General features: G+C 38.8%; 1 protein-coding gene across 5 annotated transcripts in view; it reads right to left on the reverse strand.

The window, feature by feature from the left end:
• SOX5 (SRY-box transcription factor 5) overlaps nucleotides 1–19,920 on the reverse strand; it is a 547,425-nt gene that overhangs the window by 180,740 nt on the left and 346,765 nt on the right. For all 5 annotated transcript variants that reach the window (XM_073318355.1, XM_078849539.1, XM_078849535.1 and 2 more), the window contains exon 4: nucleotides 13,483–13,569. In XM_073318355.1, coding sequence (XP_073174456.1) covers nucleotides 13,483–13,569 — 87 coding nt within the window. The remainder of the gene's footprint in view (nucleotides 1–13,482; nucleotides 13,570–19,920) is intronic.

Below are 19,920 nucleotides of genomic sequence, written 5' to 3' on the forward strand. Positions count from 1 at the left end.
TATCTGGGAAAATACATAGGGTCAGGCTTTTGGTACAAAAGTAATGTCACTTGATTGAACTTCCTATTAAAAGTCCATAATAAAAGAGAGAGCTCTATGGGGAAATACTCTCACTATTGATGGGAGCATATTTGCTAACACTATCAAAAGACCCATGGGGGTAGGCTGCAGACTTGAGAGATGCAATGAAACAGAAACTATAGAACTTTTTTAGAGTTCTGTTAAAACTTGTGAGAAAGAATGGGAGCTTATGGTAATATACTAAGAGTGGGGGAGAAAACACTTTTAAGTTACAATTTTCACTTCAAACATCAGAGACAAAGCACTAGTTTAAGTCATGCAATTAGTTAGAAGTGTCTATTATGACTCCCCCCATTCCCTGGCTGTTTTTCAGGGGGGAGAATGTGCAGCTTTTCTAAGTGATACAAATGAAATTACCCTAAAGGACTATTCTTGCCCAGCAATCTTAGCTACAAAGAAACATTTAATATTTTGTATCACTGAGAAAATTAATGTTATAATTACTGTTTGATTTACATGGTGCTGGTTAACACTGAAAAAGTGTTTGCAAATATTTTATTCTAAATATTTACTGAGGGGGTGGCTGCGTGGGGGTGTGTGTGGATTTGGCTAGTTCTAAGCTAGGGACAGGCAAGAATAAATGTTTGTCAAATAACTTATTTAAAAAATATAGTGATATTTGTCAGACAGTCAACTAATATGACTTTATCAAGTAATACAAATTTATACTGTGCCTTTCATTTGAGGATCTCTAAGAACCCAGAAAACATTAATATATCCCACAACAACTCTTAGAAGTAGAGAAGTATTTCACGTGTGTAAATTGATAGAAGTCATATGGTTAGTCAATGGCAGAACTGGGAAGAGAACCCAGGAGTTCTGACACCTGGTATTCTAAGCCCAGACCGCGTTGCCTAAGAGAGACTAAACACTCATCACACTGGCACTAATAAGAGACAGTTACCTAATTTCAGACACATCTAAACTTTTCTGAACGGTCTCTTAATCTTATTAATCCATTCACGAGCAAGAAATCTCTCCCAAAGAGAAATGGACAGCTTTATTCAAGTTATAGAAGCACAATTAAATTAGAGATGGGCTCAGAGCTTAGATTTTACATATTTCACACTGGCCATCTAACCATTGTCAAAGAGCAACACATTTTGGTCACTACCAATATATATTCAACAAAATCAACTTTTTCTGTGCACTATGTATTCATCTCTAGGTACTGCACAGAGTTATAACAGCTGTTCATCTACTTTTAAAACAAATAAGAGTTGAATATAATGTTGCCTTTGAAAACCAACCTCATGCACATCATAATTATTGCTCAGAATGAAAGAACAAGTAGAAATGCTATCTGGTCAAGAATAAGGCCTGATTTACATTGGAGAAATAGCCCTTAAAATTCTAACTGGTTTTAAAATCGATTCTACTACCTCATTTTAAATTTAGCTGGAGTTGTAGTGTAAACCAGACTCCAGATGGCCTGAACTGCTGCTATTAAACCAATCTCAGTACCAACTGAAAGTGCTTATGTAAGTGGATGTAACAACTCGAATGCATATTCCCTTCATGTACATGCCTGTTCTGCTGATCATGCAAAACGCATGTAAGCAGAAAAAGTGACACTGTCCTATCTGCTACTATCTACTCTTTAAAATGCAACATGAGGTTCAGATATTAACCACCATGCACACAACTGCTGACATTTCACTAAATACGATTGTAGAGTAGTAGTAGTTTGTAGAGATTTTTTAAATTTACCTCAAAAATATATATTACTATGTTACCAACTATGCAATGAAAGACACTGTAGAGACAGCTGCAAAGTTGAATTTTTACAAAAAGCTCTCACTATAGCTAACATCAGTGAAGCTGGTAGCAATGTTGGGAACCCTACTGTGGGCAGGTTGTTGCCCCCAGCAGCTACTTCCAGCAGCTTGCCTGTTAAACTTGCTCAAAGCTAGTCCTGTTGATAATTGAGTTTAAAAAGGCTCTGGCTGTTGGAGACTAGTCTATACTATTCATATAGTCTTCACATGATTTCAGTGCTTTAAGTCTACACCATGGTAGAGTGATTAAAAAATGGAACAGCCCATTGTGGCAATGTACAAACTGACAATGAGTTAGACTATTTCATACAAGTATTGAAAAGGAAAAGGAAAGTGGCCTAACAACGACTGCCCTTAAAATTACACTGAATTACCATCAAATCCGCAACAAATGTGCATTTCACGTTTAACAAAGCTTTTTAACCACCAGGCCACCTGCCGTTCAGGATATATTGCTCTAGGTGGACACACTGTTCTCATTGTTCCGTAGCACTGCAGAGCCACAACGTGGATTTTCCACCATGAACTTTATCAAACAAGCCCACACATACGCACATATAAGCATCAAAGCAAACCCCAGGACTAGTTGTAGTTACGAGTGAAGACACTTTCCAGACCCCTCTGTTTATTCTCTACTGGCATGAAGGGACTGGGAACAAAACGTATTTGTGGACACAGTCACAATGAGCACTTGACAGCCACAGCCGGCAGCACTAATGGAGGACCAAGTTAATGCTATTCTGTAAGGTTAAATCTATATTTTACCCCAAATTGACACTATCCACAATATTGTTTAGGACTAAAATGATTACACATTCTCAGCTCCGACTCTCAGTCTGAGTCTGGTGGTGGCAGTGACATTTTAATGTACATTAAAGTGAGGACACATATAAGACCAAGTAAGAGGAGAACCCCATCATATTCATGCAAAACAGAACAAGCAGAAGTTTGACAAATGGTTTTAGACACTCACAGCAGCAAAAATATTTCATTTTTATTTCCTGGAGAGCACAACTCAGAAACTGGGATAACCAAGACATTTTTATTTTGTCAGATAAGCCTTAGATGCTGATGGACATGCGATCAGAATCCCCCCCACCCCCCACTCCACCAGATACACTCTAAGACAAAAAGGATAGTGGCAAAACATTGCAGTATGGTTTTGTATAATCTTTGTGACACTGTTAAATAACTAGGAACATTATCAATCAGAGGTACAGGGGAAAAAATAGTAGACAGTTAAACTCATCCCCCGAGTCAGTTTACTACAAAGTAATTACCTAAATAGCTTTTGAATTGTCAGTATCTGTTTTTCAAAGAAAATCAAAGAAAACAATGTGCTAGTATAAAGCCTGGCAAACATAATTACATTGTATTATGTTCATATCATAAAACAGTTATTGTTTAAAAAAATCAAATCCTGTGTACATGGGGGAAAAAATGGGGGGAAAATCCATTAAATGGGAATAGCCATTTTTTCAAGATGTTCTACATATCTCAACCAGTGCAACATGTTTGGTTTGCTGTGATACAATGTAATAATAGGTTTCAGAGTAACAGCCGTGTTAGTCTGTATTCGCAAAAAGAAAAGGAGTACTTGTGGCACCTTAGAGACTAACCAATTTATTTGAGCATAAGCTTTCGTGAGCTACAGCTCACTTCATCGGATGCATACCGTGGAAACTGCAGCAGACTTTATATATACACAGAGAATATGAAACAATACCTCCTCCCACCCCACTGTCCTGCTGGTAATAGCTTATCTAAAGTGATCATCAGGTGGGCCATTTCCAGCACAAATCCAGGTTTTCTCACCCTCCACCCCCCCACACAAATTCACTCTCCTGCTGGTGATAGCCCATCCAAAGTGACAACTCTTTACACAATGTGCATGACAATCAAGTTGGGCTATTTCCTGCACAAATCCAGGTTTTCTCACATGCCCCCCCACCCCCATACACACACAAACTCACTCTCCTGCTGGTAATAGCTCATCCAAACTGACCACTCTCCAAATTTAAATCCAAGTTAAACCAGAACATATGGGGGGGGAGGTAGGAAAAAACAAGAGGACACAGGCTACCTTGCATAATGACTTAGCCACTCCCAGTTTCTATTTAAGCCTAAATTAATAGTATCCAATTTGCAAATGAATTCCAATTCAGCAGTTTCTCGCTGGAGTCTGGATTTGAAGTTTTTTTGTTGTAAGATAGCGACCTTCATGTCTGTGATTGCGTGACCAGAGAGATTGAAGTGTTCTCCGACTGGTTTATGAATGTTATAATTCTTGACATCTGATTTGTGTCCATTTATTCTTTTACGTAGAGACTGTCCAGTTTGACCAATGTACATGGCAGAGGGGCATTGCTGGCACATGATGGCATATATCACATTGGTGGATGTGCAAGTGAACGAGCCTCTGATAGTGTGGCTGATGTTATTAGGCCCTGTGATGGTGTCCCCTGAATAGATATGTGGACATAGTTGGCAACGGGCTTTGTTGCAAGGATAAGTTCCTGGGTTAGTGGTTCTGTTGTGTGGTATGTGGTTGTTGGTGAGTATTTGCTTCAGGTTGTGGGGCTGTCTGTAGGCAAGGACTGGCCTGTCTCCCAAGATTTGTGAGATATATCACCAATGTGATATATGCCATCATGTGACAGCAATGCCCCTCTGCCATGTACATTGGTCAAACTGGACAGTCTCTATGTCCACCCATTCACCCATTGAATTTAATGGGCGTACTCCCAGTTTGTTTTGTTATGCACTTATGTAAACCTTTGTTAGGTCAGGGCCTAATAATTTGGACACGGTCTAAAGGGAACTGTGAACACAGACCATACCTACACTATAAAACCAACCAAGTCAGGGAACCAAGTTACAAAACAGTTGTCCCTTACCCTTAACCCTGGCAAAACAGCGGTAAAATAGCATGGATGGGAACATACTTATACTCCATAACTAGTTAAAACCTTGGTGATGTCCAAGTGTTTTTTGCTTAGTTATGTGAATTTTTTTTTAAGTGAAGATGGGCCTTTAATTTAGGCACAATGTTTTACAAACTTTAAAATAAAAAAAAAAAGATATGAGGGGGAAGTTTATCAAATCCCACAGTCCTTGCATGGCCCCAGCTCCCACCAGCATCAATAGGAGTTACTTCCAAGACTGGATATAACTTCAGGATTAGACTTCATTTGAACAGACCTTTTTTTTCTCCTTGACATTTTTACTCCACCCTCCACCCACATCGCAGACCACTGTATTTTTTTTTCTTCAGTTTTAACTTTCCCCTGCAGTGTTGGAAACCCAAACACAATGTTATTGTGCTAAGCAAAGGGAACTGGAAAGTGAAATGGATCAGATGCCGAATTTCATTCTCCAAACTGAGTGAAATGCAAAACAAACTAACAGCATACACTGTGAAGTGTATATTTGATTTTTTGTTCTATCCATTTTAGTAATTTTAGGTGTCGCTAGAAACACACAGGGATTTATTTTAAACATATGGGTCCAATTCTGTACTAATTTACTCCCTATGCAAATCCATTGGAGCCAATAGGATTGCACTTGATATAAGTCATCTTCAGATTTGTTGCATTAATTTTATCTTGGTTAGGTTTCCTCTAAAATCATAGTGTTAAAGCCTGGTAGTATTCATTTTAAATGGGAATATTCTCCCCTTGAGCCACACATGGAACTGCCATTGACGTCAACAGCAGTTCTGTATGTGGGGCAATGGGGAGTTTATGTTATGCTCTTTCAGGAAATGTACCCTGATAAACAGACATAACTGGCTGGGGTAAGTATGGAATTTAAACACCTTTTTTCTGTCTTTGACCAGAAATTTTTACATTTATTACCAGTCAGTGATTAACCAAATTATTAATGCTATATCACTGTTGTGTGTTTTGTGAGTGTGCGTTTGTACATGCACACAAACCCCCTGTATGCTTTCAACTCAATGCTATGGAAATAACTACAATGAGTATTTATTGTGAGCTGGCATGATGATTTTCAAGCCAGTAACTCTTTGGGATTGCCAGGACATAAAAATCTGAAAATTGGCATTTTCAACTAAGTATTTAAGCCAACTTCAGTACACAGTGGCCACCATTACTTTACAATGCATGTCTGAAATATACAGCTACCTAGCTTGTTAAATTAATTGACTCCATACGGATATGTGAAATCAGCTTAATAGAAGGAAACTTTCTGATTGATTTGTACTAGCTGAGCCATAGCTTACAATACGAAAAAAAAAAGTTATCTGTCTACGGTTTTCTGTAATATATTTTCTTCTGTATTTTAACAAATAAAGCAGGGGTTCTCAAACTGGGGGTCGGAACCCCTCGGGTTGCGAGGTTATTACATGGGGGGTCACGAGCTGTCAACCTCCACTCCAAACCCCGCTTTGCCTCCAGCATTTATAATGGTGTTAACTATATTAAAAAGTGTTTTTAATTTATAAGGGGGGAGGGTCACACTCAGAGGCTTGCTGTGTGAAAGGGGTCACCAGTAAAAAAGTTTGAGAGCCACTGAAATAAATATGTTCTTTTTGGAATAACAGCCTAGAAGGTGGATATTCATCTTGATTTGAGCATGTGTACTGTCTGAAACGTTTAGCCTTCAAGGAAGATGGCTTGGAATGAACTAAAACATTTGATGAACAATAATATTTAGCTATTGTTACCCTCAAGAATGAATATTCTGTAGGGACAAAGACACAGCCTTCTGCTCAGTAGTACATTCTGAAACAGACCAGTCCATTACCTATTCTGCAATGCTAGAAATAAGTCCTCAGTGAATATTCAATATTGGCTGTCATAAAAGTTTTGGTACAGTAGGCTGCAAACAAAGCTTGGTATTTAACCAGGTTAGTTACTTACTGTCAAGGTTACAAAAAGAATAGACAACATTGTATTAGGACTACTTCAAAACAGCTATTCATTGTGCCCCCATCCAGGCAACAAGCTGTAACTATGCTAGCTGGTTCATGTTTTGAATTGTATACAGCAACAAAAGACAAACTCAGCATAATATAGGTGTGTGTGTATGCATGTGTGTGTATATATATATATGCTCTTCCTTTTGACAGACTGGTAATTGTAGCTCAGGACATTAATCTTTATCAGCTCCATCCATGAGGTACTTTTAACTCAAAGAGGACATTGGTTTTAGCCTTTTTGTTTGTTTGTTTATTTGTTTTTAAAGCCAATGCTCTCAATGATGTTTAAATGGAGGAGTTTGGCCTCCACATGGTCAAACAAAATAAAGCCATTGCCATTTGCTATTTAAATTAATTCAATTTTAGACTTTTCCCCCTCTATTGATAACCACTTTTTAAAAAATAAGAGAGGTATTTGGTTAAGTAGGATTTCATTTTTTATTTATTATGAGTCATAATGCTTATTCAGAGAAAATGCTGAAATAGTCCAGTGCAGCTTGAAAGCAGCATTTTAACTATTTTGTCACAAAGCTCTCGATTTTAATATTTTTAGGCATTTTAACGGAATTTCCTCCAATCCTATTTGGTGGCCTTCTCCCAAGGCTTTGTTGCCATTTCCATTTCTTGGACTAACCTCCACCTGCAGGGACAAATGAGAATAGCTCCCTCCAGCCACAGTGTCCATTTCAGTCTTTCAAGTTCACCTGAAAGCGGCACTGCGGTGGTGTGGCTCGATTGGCACACTCTGTTTCTTTGCCGGCTGAGAGTATCACATTGTATTCTGATCAACCACTATTTCAGCAGCTGCCAAGTTTGCCTTTAAAATTTAGGTTCCCCAGTGTGCCACTGGGCAAGTTCCCCCCTCCAGCACTTTTGGTACATCAGCAAAGGCCTAAAGCTCACTGTCAGCAAATTGCTACTATTAAAAAAAACAAAGTAAATAAACAGAGAGAAGATGATACCAAGTAGGTTTCAATAAATATTGAATTTATCATACTTAAGAAGCCAACCACCACATATATCTTATCTCCTCTACTTATGATTCTCTCTCTCACTCTCCTTCTCTCTCCTATTCCAAATACAACACTCTCCATAAAAAAGAATACCACAGGTCCACATCTGACAGAAACATGCAAACATTTTTCAAACGATAATTTGCAAATGCAAATTCACACAGCTATGAAGGGAATGCTCATCTTTCACACATCTCCTGGGGAGTTGTGCTTTATTAGTTAAAGGTTTAAACGCAGTTTTTGCCCAATGAATAATCACCCCCTCCTCCTTTCCCACATCTAAATGTGGAATCCTTTGCTCTCTTGTCTTCAGTTTACAGATTATGAGATCCAACATGTCACTCACTGGATTACTGCTCATAACCTGAGCACTACCCCAAGCTTACTTGTCTTCAACTTGTCCAGTGTTACTTAAATGGAATTATCGGTCACAATCCATATACTGAATCTGCATAGCCCACTTATCTCAAGATTCTGTGTGTCACCTCACAGATTATCCATTTTAATCCATACATTGAATCTACATAACATATGTCTTTAATTCACAGCTCTGATGAGCTATAGTATCACTGAATGGATTATTTCTCTTAATCCATTATTGGCAGTCATAAGACTGTTCACTGAATATACATTCATGCCCTGACTTCACTACACACAAGCAAGATTAAAGTCTTTATCAAACACAGTTTTGTCATATATCAAACACAGTTTAATATAAATACCTGTACTGATATTTCATACAACATGTAACAGAGCTCTCTGCTTAAAAATAAATGTCTATGTCACATATATATGGGTTTAGTGCATTAAGATTAGGCATGGTGGGTTAATCCTGCTCTCAACTACACTCATTTAAATCTGGAGTTACTCCACTGGAGTTGCCCTGCTTTCAAACGGGTGCAGTTGAGAGCCAGATCTGCCCCAATGACTCTTCATTTTTACAAGAGGTAAAAAGAAGAGTTCACCAGAGTTGTTTGGGAACTATCCCATGCAATAGAGAGGACTTTTAAAAAATAAATGCAGATTCAGATTTGCCCAGACTTTCAGAGATTCAGGAACATCAGTTCTTAAACAATTAACTTACCGGTACTTTAATTCTGGAAGTAAGCAAAGTCAGGAAGATTTTAAACAAAAGTCAGTTCAAACTTTTGTCTTGTAATTCCCTAAACTGATTCAAAATTAGTTAAGTGGGGGACATATCAAAATGTATTAACTCCTGGCAAATGGGAAATAAACTAGACTAACACAAAAGCCCTATGCATGCTAGGAAAGTTTTTCAAAATTTTCTCACCATTGCTAATGCCAGTTCAACCCCACTAGTGTTAGCAACACTGGAAAACCTAGTGCAGAAGGCCCACTGAAACCTACCACTGTACTTGCTGAACGGGTCGCGCCCGCTGACATCCCCCATCTACAATAGGACTTCCAACAATGGTAACACTGGTGGAACTGAAATAGCATTAACAGCAGCAGAGCGTGTTCTGGGTGTGGAGACAGAGGAACACAGCAATTCAGGATTTGCCATATTGTACCAGGCCATTGGTCCATCCCACATATTGCCTCTGCTGTAGCCAATATTGATGTTATGGAGGAAGACAACCACTCTCACCTTACACTGCATGGAAGCTAACGTGCTGTGCTGGACTGGGACGAAATCAGACTCCTGTGGGTTATCCGTTTGAGCTCTGAAACTCATCCTGCTTCACTGAATCCAATAAAGTGTATTACCCATGACTAATCCAACGGGCTTTTCTGAACCCATTTCCAAAACCAGTGGATGTAGAAATAATTTCTATTTAAACATATCTAATTAATTCAATACATATTTTAAAAGTTTTAAACAACTTAATTGCTTGGTGCTTTGAAAAGAATTAAAGGGCATCTTGTATTAGAATTTCATCTAGTGTACTATGGATTGACTTGCTTTGAGCAGATTCAAAATTGTGTGACTTTCAAAATAAGATCTCCTCGGAAGTCTCCATCCTCAGGCTTGTACTTTTCTTCCACCCACCATTACTATATATCTATACAAACACACACATAATATACAACGGATACACTTGTTTATGTCAATTTTTATAGCTACTATTGGTTCTGGAAGTTTCCCGCAATTTTAAATGTAGGTGATATCCTTGAAATGTGTATGAAACTGGAATGAACTTTTCAAGAATACAACATACATTCACACCACAAGAATAAAACACTATTTTTCCCTTTTCTTTAATTGGACATATACGGATCCTTCCACCTGATGATCTCAAAGTGAAATAAAACTAATAATTAAGTCTCTGAGCACCCCCTGAAAGATGAGTAAGCATTGCTTCTCCCATTATAAAGATGGGTAAATTGAGAAAGATCTTAAAAGACTTGCTGAAAGTCACAGAACAAGTAAGTGGCAGAGTTGGGATTAGAACTAGGGATCCTGTTGTAGCTGGTGCTTGCTCTAGCTAATAAACATACTTCCCTACCTTTGGTAAAATATTACCATTTGTTTATTTAAAAGAAATAACAGTAACAGAAAATTAGAATTTAGAAGAATCTTTATCTTCCTTTGATTTTTGCCTCTATCAGAGAATATAATTCAATGTTAATAACATAAACCCAGGCAATAACAATAAGCAACCTCATGCTGAATCTGCAGCACACAACCCTGTAAAACTCCCCTGGATCTAATGAAAAACATAATGAAATTTTGAACATTTAAATGGAAAAAACTATTTGCTATACAAAATAGTTGGGCAAAACATCTTCAAGTCCTGTACACTTTCCAGAATGTCCTAATAAAAAAACACTATTTGAGAATGCGTTTCCAAATATCACTAAAAGAGAAATTTTTTTTAAATGTGTGTGTGTGTGTGTGTGTATGTATATATATATATACACAGAGAGAGAGAGAGAAATTAATTTAAAAATTACAATTGAAAAACTGTTAATAACCTCATGTTCACATAGCAGGAAAAAAACATTACTTCTTTCCAGTACAATGCCTCTGTGTGTGTATGTATAAAACAGCTCAACTTGCACACCTTTCATGTTGTCTCACTAAATACAGTTGCAATACCACTGACCTATTGTTTGCTAGTCGCTCATGGCTGGTGGTGGCATGAAAACCACATTCCTGGGCACTAAATAATCAGCCTGCATGACCCCCCAAGAACCTGTCAGCCAAATTCATTTACCTCCAGAGGGCAATGCTCTATTGTATCCTCCTTTCTTTCTAGCCACCTACAAACAATGCACAATAATTGCAACTGTCACGGCAGTCAGTAGGAAAAATAAACCAGCGCCTGTTTTCACAGCTTACTGCCAAACCTGATCCAAACACCTAATAACCATGCCCCCAGCCATAGAACCGCAGTTCCAGTAAAATGCATTGGGTGTGAGGCTTTGAACAAAGCTATGAAACAATAACTCAACTTGTGTTCAAAACATGAAATTTAAAAACAGAAGTTAAAGTAAAGAAAACTCTTTCTCCCCATCCTCCCCCTGTCCCCCCACCTCCGGCAAGACTGAAAGAGCTGTTGAATTTCTTTCATGTTATCTTATAGTCGCTGCTGCTTTCATGTTTAACTTGTGAAGGGGAAAGAGAGGAAGGGAGAAAAAAGACTGCCCTCCAACAGAACAAGATCATAGGCATTTGGAAGAGATTGCCTTCTTAGTACAGAGCAAGCTTCAGAGTCTTTACTCAGTCCAAAGAGAGTGGAGGATCACAGGGAGTAAATTTTTTTAAAACTCCAGCATCTCAAGGGTTAAAGAAGTTCCAGAGCGCTTGTGATGGCTGCTGCAGCAAGAAAACATCGAAATCTGAAATGAAAGCCACCTACAGACCCTCACCCTAAAACATCTTAAAGATTAATGAATCAGTTTACACACCACATCGTAGGGTTACTTAAATCATATACTTTTTGAATATGTACTAACCACACATAGGCCAAGATATTAGCAATAGCTCTCTCTGGCCAATTGACTCATATGTGAGGAAAGTGTGCTCAAGTGCATTTGCGTGTGCAAAGACTGAGTAAAGAATTCAGAATTTGGCCCACTTATAAGAGTAATACACCAGGCTACTTGGTGCTGAAGTGCTGTGTTTGGCCATCAAGTTATCAAATAAGTGTACCAGATGCGTAATTTATTCTGGACTCATATGAGTTACAGTCCCTAGCTAGGGAAGTTGGGGGGAGCAAATGGCATACTTTCCCTCTTGTGTAAGTCAGTGGACTAGAGCAAGCTAGTGCCGGTGGCTTACTTGTGACAAGCTGAAAGGAACATATGAATAAAATACTAAGTTTTAGTGTAAACCTATGAATTATTCCCTAAGAGACTGCCTTTTAGGATTAAAGTGACAGCGTTTGTTTCAACATTTTACTGAGTGTTACTGTGCACTGAGAAACAGGTCCTTAAAACTGTCTGGAGTAAGTTTTTGGGACCTTGTCTGAATAAGGACTTCAGGGTTTGTCCCAATACAAGTAAAACAAAAGCAGAAAACTAGGTCTATTAAAAATAAGTAGGGCTTAATTCTGATGTCACACCACTTTTACACTGGTGTATTCCACTGACTTTAATGGAGCTGCTCTGGATTTGCATTGATGTAAGTGGTGCAAGACATGTTCTAGTTCAAACAGGGTTAAGAACATAAGAACGGCCATACTGGGTCCATCTAGCCCAGCATCGTGTCTTCTGACAGCGGCCAATGCCAGATGCCCCAGAGGAAATGAACAGAACAGGTAATCACCAAGTGATCGATCTCCTGTCGCCCATTCCCAGCTTTTGGCAAACAGAGGCTAGGGACACCATCCCTGCCCATCCTGGCTAATAGACATTGATGGACCTATTCTTCATGAACTCATCTAAACCAATTTGGGGAAGTTCTATGTTATACAGGAGGTCAGATTAGATGACACGGTAGCCCCATCTGACTTTATCATGTAGGAAGTGGGAGTCTCACACTGATTTCTTTTAGGGGAACATCAGCATCTTTGGAATTTACATCAAGTTTGACACAATTATTTTGAGCAGAAATACTGTATAAAAACAAACAAGTACCGGTTTCCTAAAATGACCTCCCATATATAAAATGGGTAAATATCTTGGCAAAACAGAAGGTACTACTGCTGAATAATGGTCACATTTTGCATTTTCCTTCTACAGCAGGACTTTAAAAGAACATGCTTTAACACACATATGTTGTGTGCTGTCTCTTAATATCTGTACAAGTTAATTTCAGTACCTAGAGGCATCACCACAAAAACTTTGCCCTTTCATCTATTGCACAATATTATCACAATCTGCACCAACAATAGCAAACATTTCTGATCGCCTTCCGATTTCAGATGTGTAGTTCCTACTGTATATGGATGCTAAACACTATGTTAATATGCAACTGTGAAAATCTCTACTGGGTTTTATATGAATCCTATAAAAGACTCCCCTTATATTGATAAAAATAGAATTAAAGATGGAACAAAAGCCTTACATAAATGAAAGTGGCTTGTTCATTTAGGACATACCATGGTTTATTAAAAATCACACAGGGAGATTGTACACTGCCAACAAACAAAGAAATGAGAAATAAAACAAAAAACATGAAGAAGTTCCATAAAGCTAATTATATACACACATTTTATTTTTGTTTCACTTTAACTCTGTAGGATCACAGTGACAATGTTACCTTTTATTTCTCCAAAGTTCCCTGATCCCATGGCAAGAAGCTTGTCTTTCCAGTCCTTTGATAGTAGCTTTTCAATACTGGGAGTTTCTGAGTGAAGGGAGAAAAAAAACGTAAGAAAATCAACATGACTGGCTCCACAATAGAACTCATTAAAAGTCTATCTGCTAAAAATAAGGCCAACCCTATTCTGGGCCCCAATTCATAATGACTTCATCAACAAACTGATAAGGGGGGGGGGAGAATGTGTTTTGTCACCTGCTGTTTCAAAATCATTAGCTTTTTCCTCTTGCAGAACAAAGCCATAGTAATTCTGTATGACAATGGGTACATATAAACCTGCAATTCATTGTTTTTCAATTTAGTGAACAAGTTCCTGCTTATAATGGATGCTTGTCAATTTCAGGGTGTTAGTCCGCAGTCAAAAAATAATTATGTTGATAAAATGCAGAGTAAAAAAAGGGGCAAAGAATTAGCTCCTAAATCTGCTACATGTAATTATGTCCCTCTGTGTGTTTACAATTACATCCACTTTATAATGTGTGTTTAAACATCGTGTGGTGGTAAGTACACCGTGGAAAGATTTTCCAGTAACACACACAAACTCAGACATTGTAAATAATAATAATAATAATAAAAAGTTTGGTGTGATAAAAAGCTTTACAAAGACTGTAAAATCCAGAAATGGGGAAGTGAGGGGAAGCAATGCCTAGAATGGAAACCCATTATTTTCTCATTTCAGATTTCTATCATTTCCTTTTTATAATAAAATATATTTGTTCAATATTTTCAGGGGAAAATACACTGAGGGTGTGGATGTGGCCGATATTTATGCCGCTAACTCTTGCATTTTGAGCTCTTTTTTATGTGGAATTTTAATGCATAAGTAAATATAAATGCTAATAAAATTCAGAGAACATTAAACTCCGTTCCAAACAAATGTAATTGTATATTCTTGTCAGCATTTAGATGGGTACACAATTACAATAGCTTTCAATCCCACGATTAGTACTGCATTCAGTTAGAAAATGGAGTGTACTAAAAGATAAGTGTCCCAGTATGTGCCATCTAAATAACAATACCCACACTTATTATCTGGATCTAAGACATATACTGCTATTCTCCACATTTGTGTTTATGTGTATTTGTATTTGTTCAGGCATTTGTTTACCCCCTACCAGGAGCATAAAAGGAGTACATGTTAACTTATCAAAGGGACCGTCTGGCCTAGGGACCATACAATTATTAGCAACTGGTTAATTTTCCCTATAGTAAAAAGCTTTATGAGGAGCCTTCATTATCTTGTTTGGCTAATTTTGCCAACCTTCTTGAGCCCCTATCTTAAAGCTCTCAGGAATCAGTGTCACAAAAATATGTGTGCAGTTTTCAATAAAACCATATCAGACGTTTCTTTCTCTCTCAAAATGCCAATAATATAGTATTTTATTCTCTCTTTATAAAGGATTTGTGGAAAATGAAAGTGAACAACCCAAAATCTTTATTTCATAAACTAGCATTATACTCTCTCACACATACCATTCCTAAATGTTCAATCTCCAGTTTAATATTAAAAAAATATATAATTATAGGAATTCTACTCTTTAAATAGCAGGGTGAATGAAGTTTTATTCTAACTTTTTTTGTAATAACAAGAACTACATTAATAAAAGATTTAATTATAAGCTCAAAAATTACAATTAGATCACAATGAAATAGCTATGAGAAGCTGCATGTTAACGTTATAACATTACTATTTCCATTCCTGAGTTCATGATAAGAAGATTCCACTGTGCTTTAGACACTTTTACAAATATTTCCAAAGTTTGTACTTTCCCAGTAAACACTTCATGAAGGAAACCATTTTTTAAAACATATCTTGAATAGGTCAAATAAACATTGCTGTTTTCTTTTTTCCTGTGTTTTTCAAAAATTCTTGAGTAGCATATAAACAGGCCAGCGCCAATGCGGTATTTGCAATAGAGGACTGTCAGTCATTAAAAGCTAACAAACCTTTGCAAAGCAGGAATGCAGCAATAGAAATCCATTGTGAACTAACAATAGGCTACAGAACCTCCAGGCACCAAAAGTAGAACGTTTTACTTTTAAGTCTATTGTCAGCAAAGTCCATGACAAAGCTTTTCCCCTGCAGCTAGACAAAATATGCGCTGTAGTGTGCTAGTAAAGAAACAGAAGTCTTCTGTCTAACTTGGAGAGTTAAAGCAACAGTAGCCTCGTTTCTGAAGCCTACAGAACACTCCAGGTTCACTGCAGGCCGCTGTATTAACTACCAAGCAGAGACACAGCTCAGCTACACAGCAGCTTAGTACAATTACCCTCCTTGTAACAAATAGTCCCTCCAAATGAATGGCTCCTTCATGACCATGTTATTGGAAGGTGCTTGATCAGAAATCATAGTTAACTTTCTATGCATAAACCGGGATAGAAGTGGCTGTGATTAAGTTCAATGCTATTTTTTAAGGATTTTTTTTTTTTTTGGTTTTGTCAATAAAAACCTATTGACTGTAATGAAACAACTCATGTTACAAATTACTGTTCTTGCAACCTGACTCTACTGGTAATTCAGGAAGAGCTGCAACAAACAAGCTAACAATAATGAATTCAATGGACAGCCATGTATCAATGACTGAATTTCTGCTAGAATGGTAAAGATCTCAGTAGGAAATTCATGATTAGGGATGTGAAAGGCCAAATGGCAAAATCCCAATAGTAACAATGCATCTGTTCATTAATGTGTGAATATGAGTAATATGAAAATTTAACACAATTATAATCCCCTCTGCAATGCTGATGGTGCAAAATAGATTCTTGTGATCTAATAAGTGTTTCCCCTGCTGAAATACTGTATGTTAACTATTTAAAAAACACTATATGGATTTTTTGTTTAAGATACATGTAATCATGCTTAATTGATGTACTAAAGTAGTTTGACATCTCTTTTGACTTGAACTGCAATTGTCATGGGAGGGACTTTGACAGAATTTTGCTATTTTTACAGACTTCAAATATTTTTATTTAAAAAAAGAATACTATGATTTTAGAGACAATAGATGGCCATTCCCCATTCAAAAGGAAGAACTGAAAGTCTATATCAAATTATAGTTTGATTATATTTTGTTATATAGTAATGTCATATGTCTTGTTCATGTATTCTGAGTATTGTTTGTGAAAGGTTTACATACTGTATCTTTAAAACGATTAGAATGTATGTATTATATCCACTCTATATAAACAGCTTTGAAATAGATAAATATTAAAAAACATAATTGTCCTAAAAGCTACAACCATAGAAACTTTCACAAACTAAATAAAAGCCTAGAACATTTTGTTGGGAGGCAGACATATACTGGGAAAAGAAATAACACAGTAAATTGTTTAGAAAATAGACATACGTTGTGCAATTTAGAAAGTTTACATATTTACATGTGGGTACTCGTGCAATGTGTACAACCATAAAGCTAGACTCAGTCTAGTGATCTGAGCACATGACTGAGAACTGGCAACTGCTACTTCTAATCACTATTCTGACATGGACTCTCTTCAAGAAGTTGGGAAATCACTTAACAGCTTTACCTCATTTTCACCATCTGTAAAATGGGGATGATACTGTAACAACTTCTAGCCATCTAGTACAATTGCCAGTCATGGACGCAGGACCTTATTATGCTAAGTGCTATACAAACACAGATGCTGGATATGCTACGCTTTTATGCCATACTCATTCAGAACTTCTCAGTAACGGAGGTGATAGTGCTTAACTCTTCCTTCTTCAGAAACACAGGACTCATCTACTTGAGTTAAAGGAAAATCTCTGTTAACTATTAGCAACATAGAACCTAGACACACAGAGCAAGCAGGGGCTCTCAAACTGGGAGTCGGGACCCCACAAGGGGTTGTGAGGTTATTACATGGCAGTTTGCGAGCCCCCAAACCCCGCTTTGCCTCCAGCATTTATAATAGTGTTAAATATACAAAAAAAAGTGTTTTTAATTTAAACGGGGAGGGCCGCACTCAGAGGTTTGCTATGTGAAAGGGATCCCCAGTACAAAAGTTTGAGAATCACTGAGCTAAATTCACAAAAGACTTAGGCGCCAAACTACTTCTTTAGATGCCTAAACCCCAGAATCAGGCCCCACTGGAATTAATAGAAATTGTATTCTGCAGCCATCAAACCCCACAGGTGCCTAAATTCACTTGGCACCAAACTTTCTGCCATAAAAGTTACCTAGGCACCAGAGGCATAGTTGGGGGGAGGGGGTGAAGGCAAGGGGCACTGCCTCCCCAAACTGCAAGCCTCTGGCAGGCGTGGAATTTGGCCCACCACCTGTGGCCCCATTGCCTGACTGGAGCTGCCCCTGCAAATATAAAAGTCATACTACACCTACACTAGGCACCTATATTTTTGTACCTCTCATATGCACACAGCAGTCCCAGGTGTCCAGACCCCGGAGCCCCAGAGCAATTCACAAAGACAGGCATTCCTCCATCTAACTTGTCTGTGGGGCCACATCCGGTCAACATGTTCAGAGCTCAACTATTGGATCAGGCCCCCGTAGGTGATCTTACACAAAATGGATGGAAGGAGGACCACCTCCCTCATAACTTTTAGCCCAGCGATTAAGATACTCACCTAGTTCAAATCCCTCCTCCACCTGAGGGGGAGAACGGATTTGAACAGGGATCTGCCACCTCTTGAGCATGCCCTAAGCACAGGGCTAAGGGATAATCTGATGTAGGGTTCCCTCAGTCTCTCTTGTTGAAGCTGTTTCACTGTGAATAAATAATTTAATACGAATCATTGGAGCAGGGGGACTGGAGGCAGGAGGATTGTGCCTAAAAGTATGGGGGGGGCGGGGAGCAAGGCCCCTCCCCCTCATTGGCCCCACCCCTGCCCTTCCTCTTCTCCCTAAGACCCCACCCTCCGGCCAAGCCGGAGCCAGGTTGGGGAGCCTAGGGCAGGTGGAGGGTGCGTGGCTCTTACCCCGATCTGGCTCCAGCTTCCAGCCTGGTGGTAGAGCCTTGGGGGCTGAAAAGCCGCAGCCAATCCATGGTAAGAGCCGCTCAGGAAGCTGTGGGGAGCTGAGGACCCTCCATCTGCCCTAGGCCAGGAGCCGGGGTGGGGAGGGTGACACACGGACTAGGGACTGCTCTTGGGCCCTCCCACCCTAGGTAGGTGGAGGCGTCTGTGGCTTCCCACGGGCTGCCTGGGCTCCCTGGGCCGCTCTTACCCAGGCTGGGCTCCAGCTTCCGGGAGGAAGAGGAGAAGCACGGGGCTGGGCCTGTGGCAAAAAGTGGGAGGGTCATAGCCCTTTGCCCCGCCTGTTCCAGCACCCCTGCTGGAGAGGTCTCCCACTTTATAGGTGAGCACTCAACCCATAAGGCTACAGACTAATTGCACACTCTTTCTCTTTGCAAAAAGAAAAGGAGTACTTGTGGCACCTTAGAGACTAACCAATTTATTTGAGCATAAGCTTTCATGAGCTACAGCTCACTTCATCAGATTGTTAGTCTCTAAGGTGCCACAAGTACTCCTTTTCTTTTTGCGAATACAGACTAACACGGCTGCTACTCTGAAATCTCTCTTTGGCCTACCAATTCTTTCATTATTTATGTTATTTAAATTATAAGGAAGCACCCTCTCCACCTGGCTTCTGGGGAAACCAGCATAGGCACCTAACAGCAAGAGAAGGGCTGCAGCAGAGAATCCCAAAGCAGAGGGACATGCCTCCCTGCAGCTCACACTTAAGTACCTTAAGTGAGAGGGGTGGGGCTCAGCATCTCCCACTGGCTAGCTTAGGTGAAGAGCCATCTGGCATCCTGGCTTTTGTGACCTTTGTTCTAAAGTGCCTATCTTTCCCCATTCATTGTATAGGGAGCCTAACTCAGGCTTTATGAATCCCAATTATTTTCTAGACATCTAAGTTCCATTGTGAATCTAGCTTTTAGAACACTAGTTCTGGTTCTATCTAGTAGACAGCAGTGATACACATACAGAATAGCCAGGATATTACAGTACTTACTCACAGGGGTGTTGTGAAGTTAAAACTTGCAAAGGTTCTCAATGATTTAAAGCACTCCATTAATGCTAAGTGTTATGGAGAATTATGGCTAGGGCAGGAGAAGAGAAAGAGAACAAAATATGGAAAGAATAACAGCAATTGGAAAATCAATAGTGGCAAAAGAGAAGAATGTGGATGAACAGAGTCCTTTGACCTGAAATACGGATTAATTCACAACAATTATTTGTTTTTTTTTCCTGATTGTATGTTTATCAGTCATTATGTCCTTCAAAATATATTTACACAGCATTTTGTTTTCCTTTTTTCCACCCTTGCCTCTTTTGCTCGCATATGCTGCTTCGCATCAATGCCTATGGCAATACCCAATGGTGAATGGCCCTCCAACTGTGCCAGCCATTGTTAC

The sequence above is a fragment of the Lepidochelys kempii genome, chromosome 1 (genome assembly GCF_965140285.1).
Source record: "Lepidochelys kempii isolate rLepKem1 chromosome 1, rLepKem1.hap1, whole genome shotgun sequence".
NCBI lineage: Eukaryota > Metazoa > Chordata > Testudines > Cheloniidae > Lepidochelys > Lepidochelys kempii.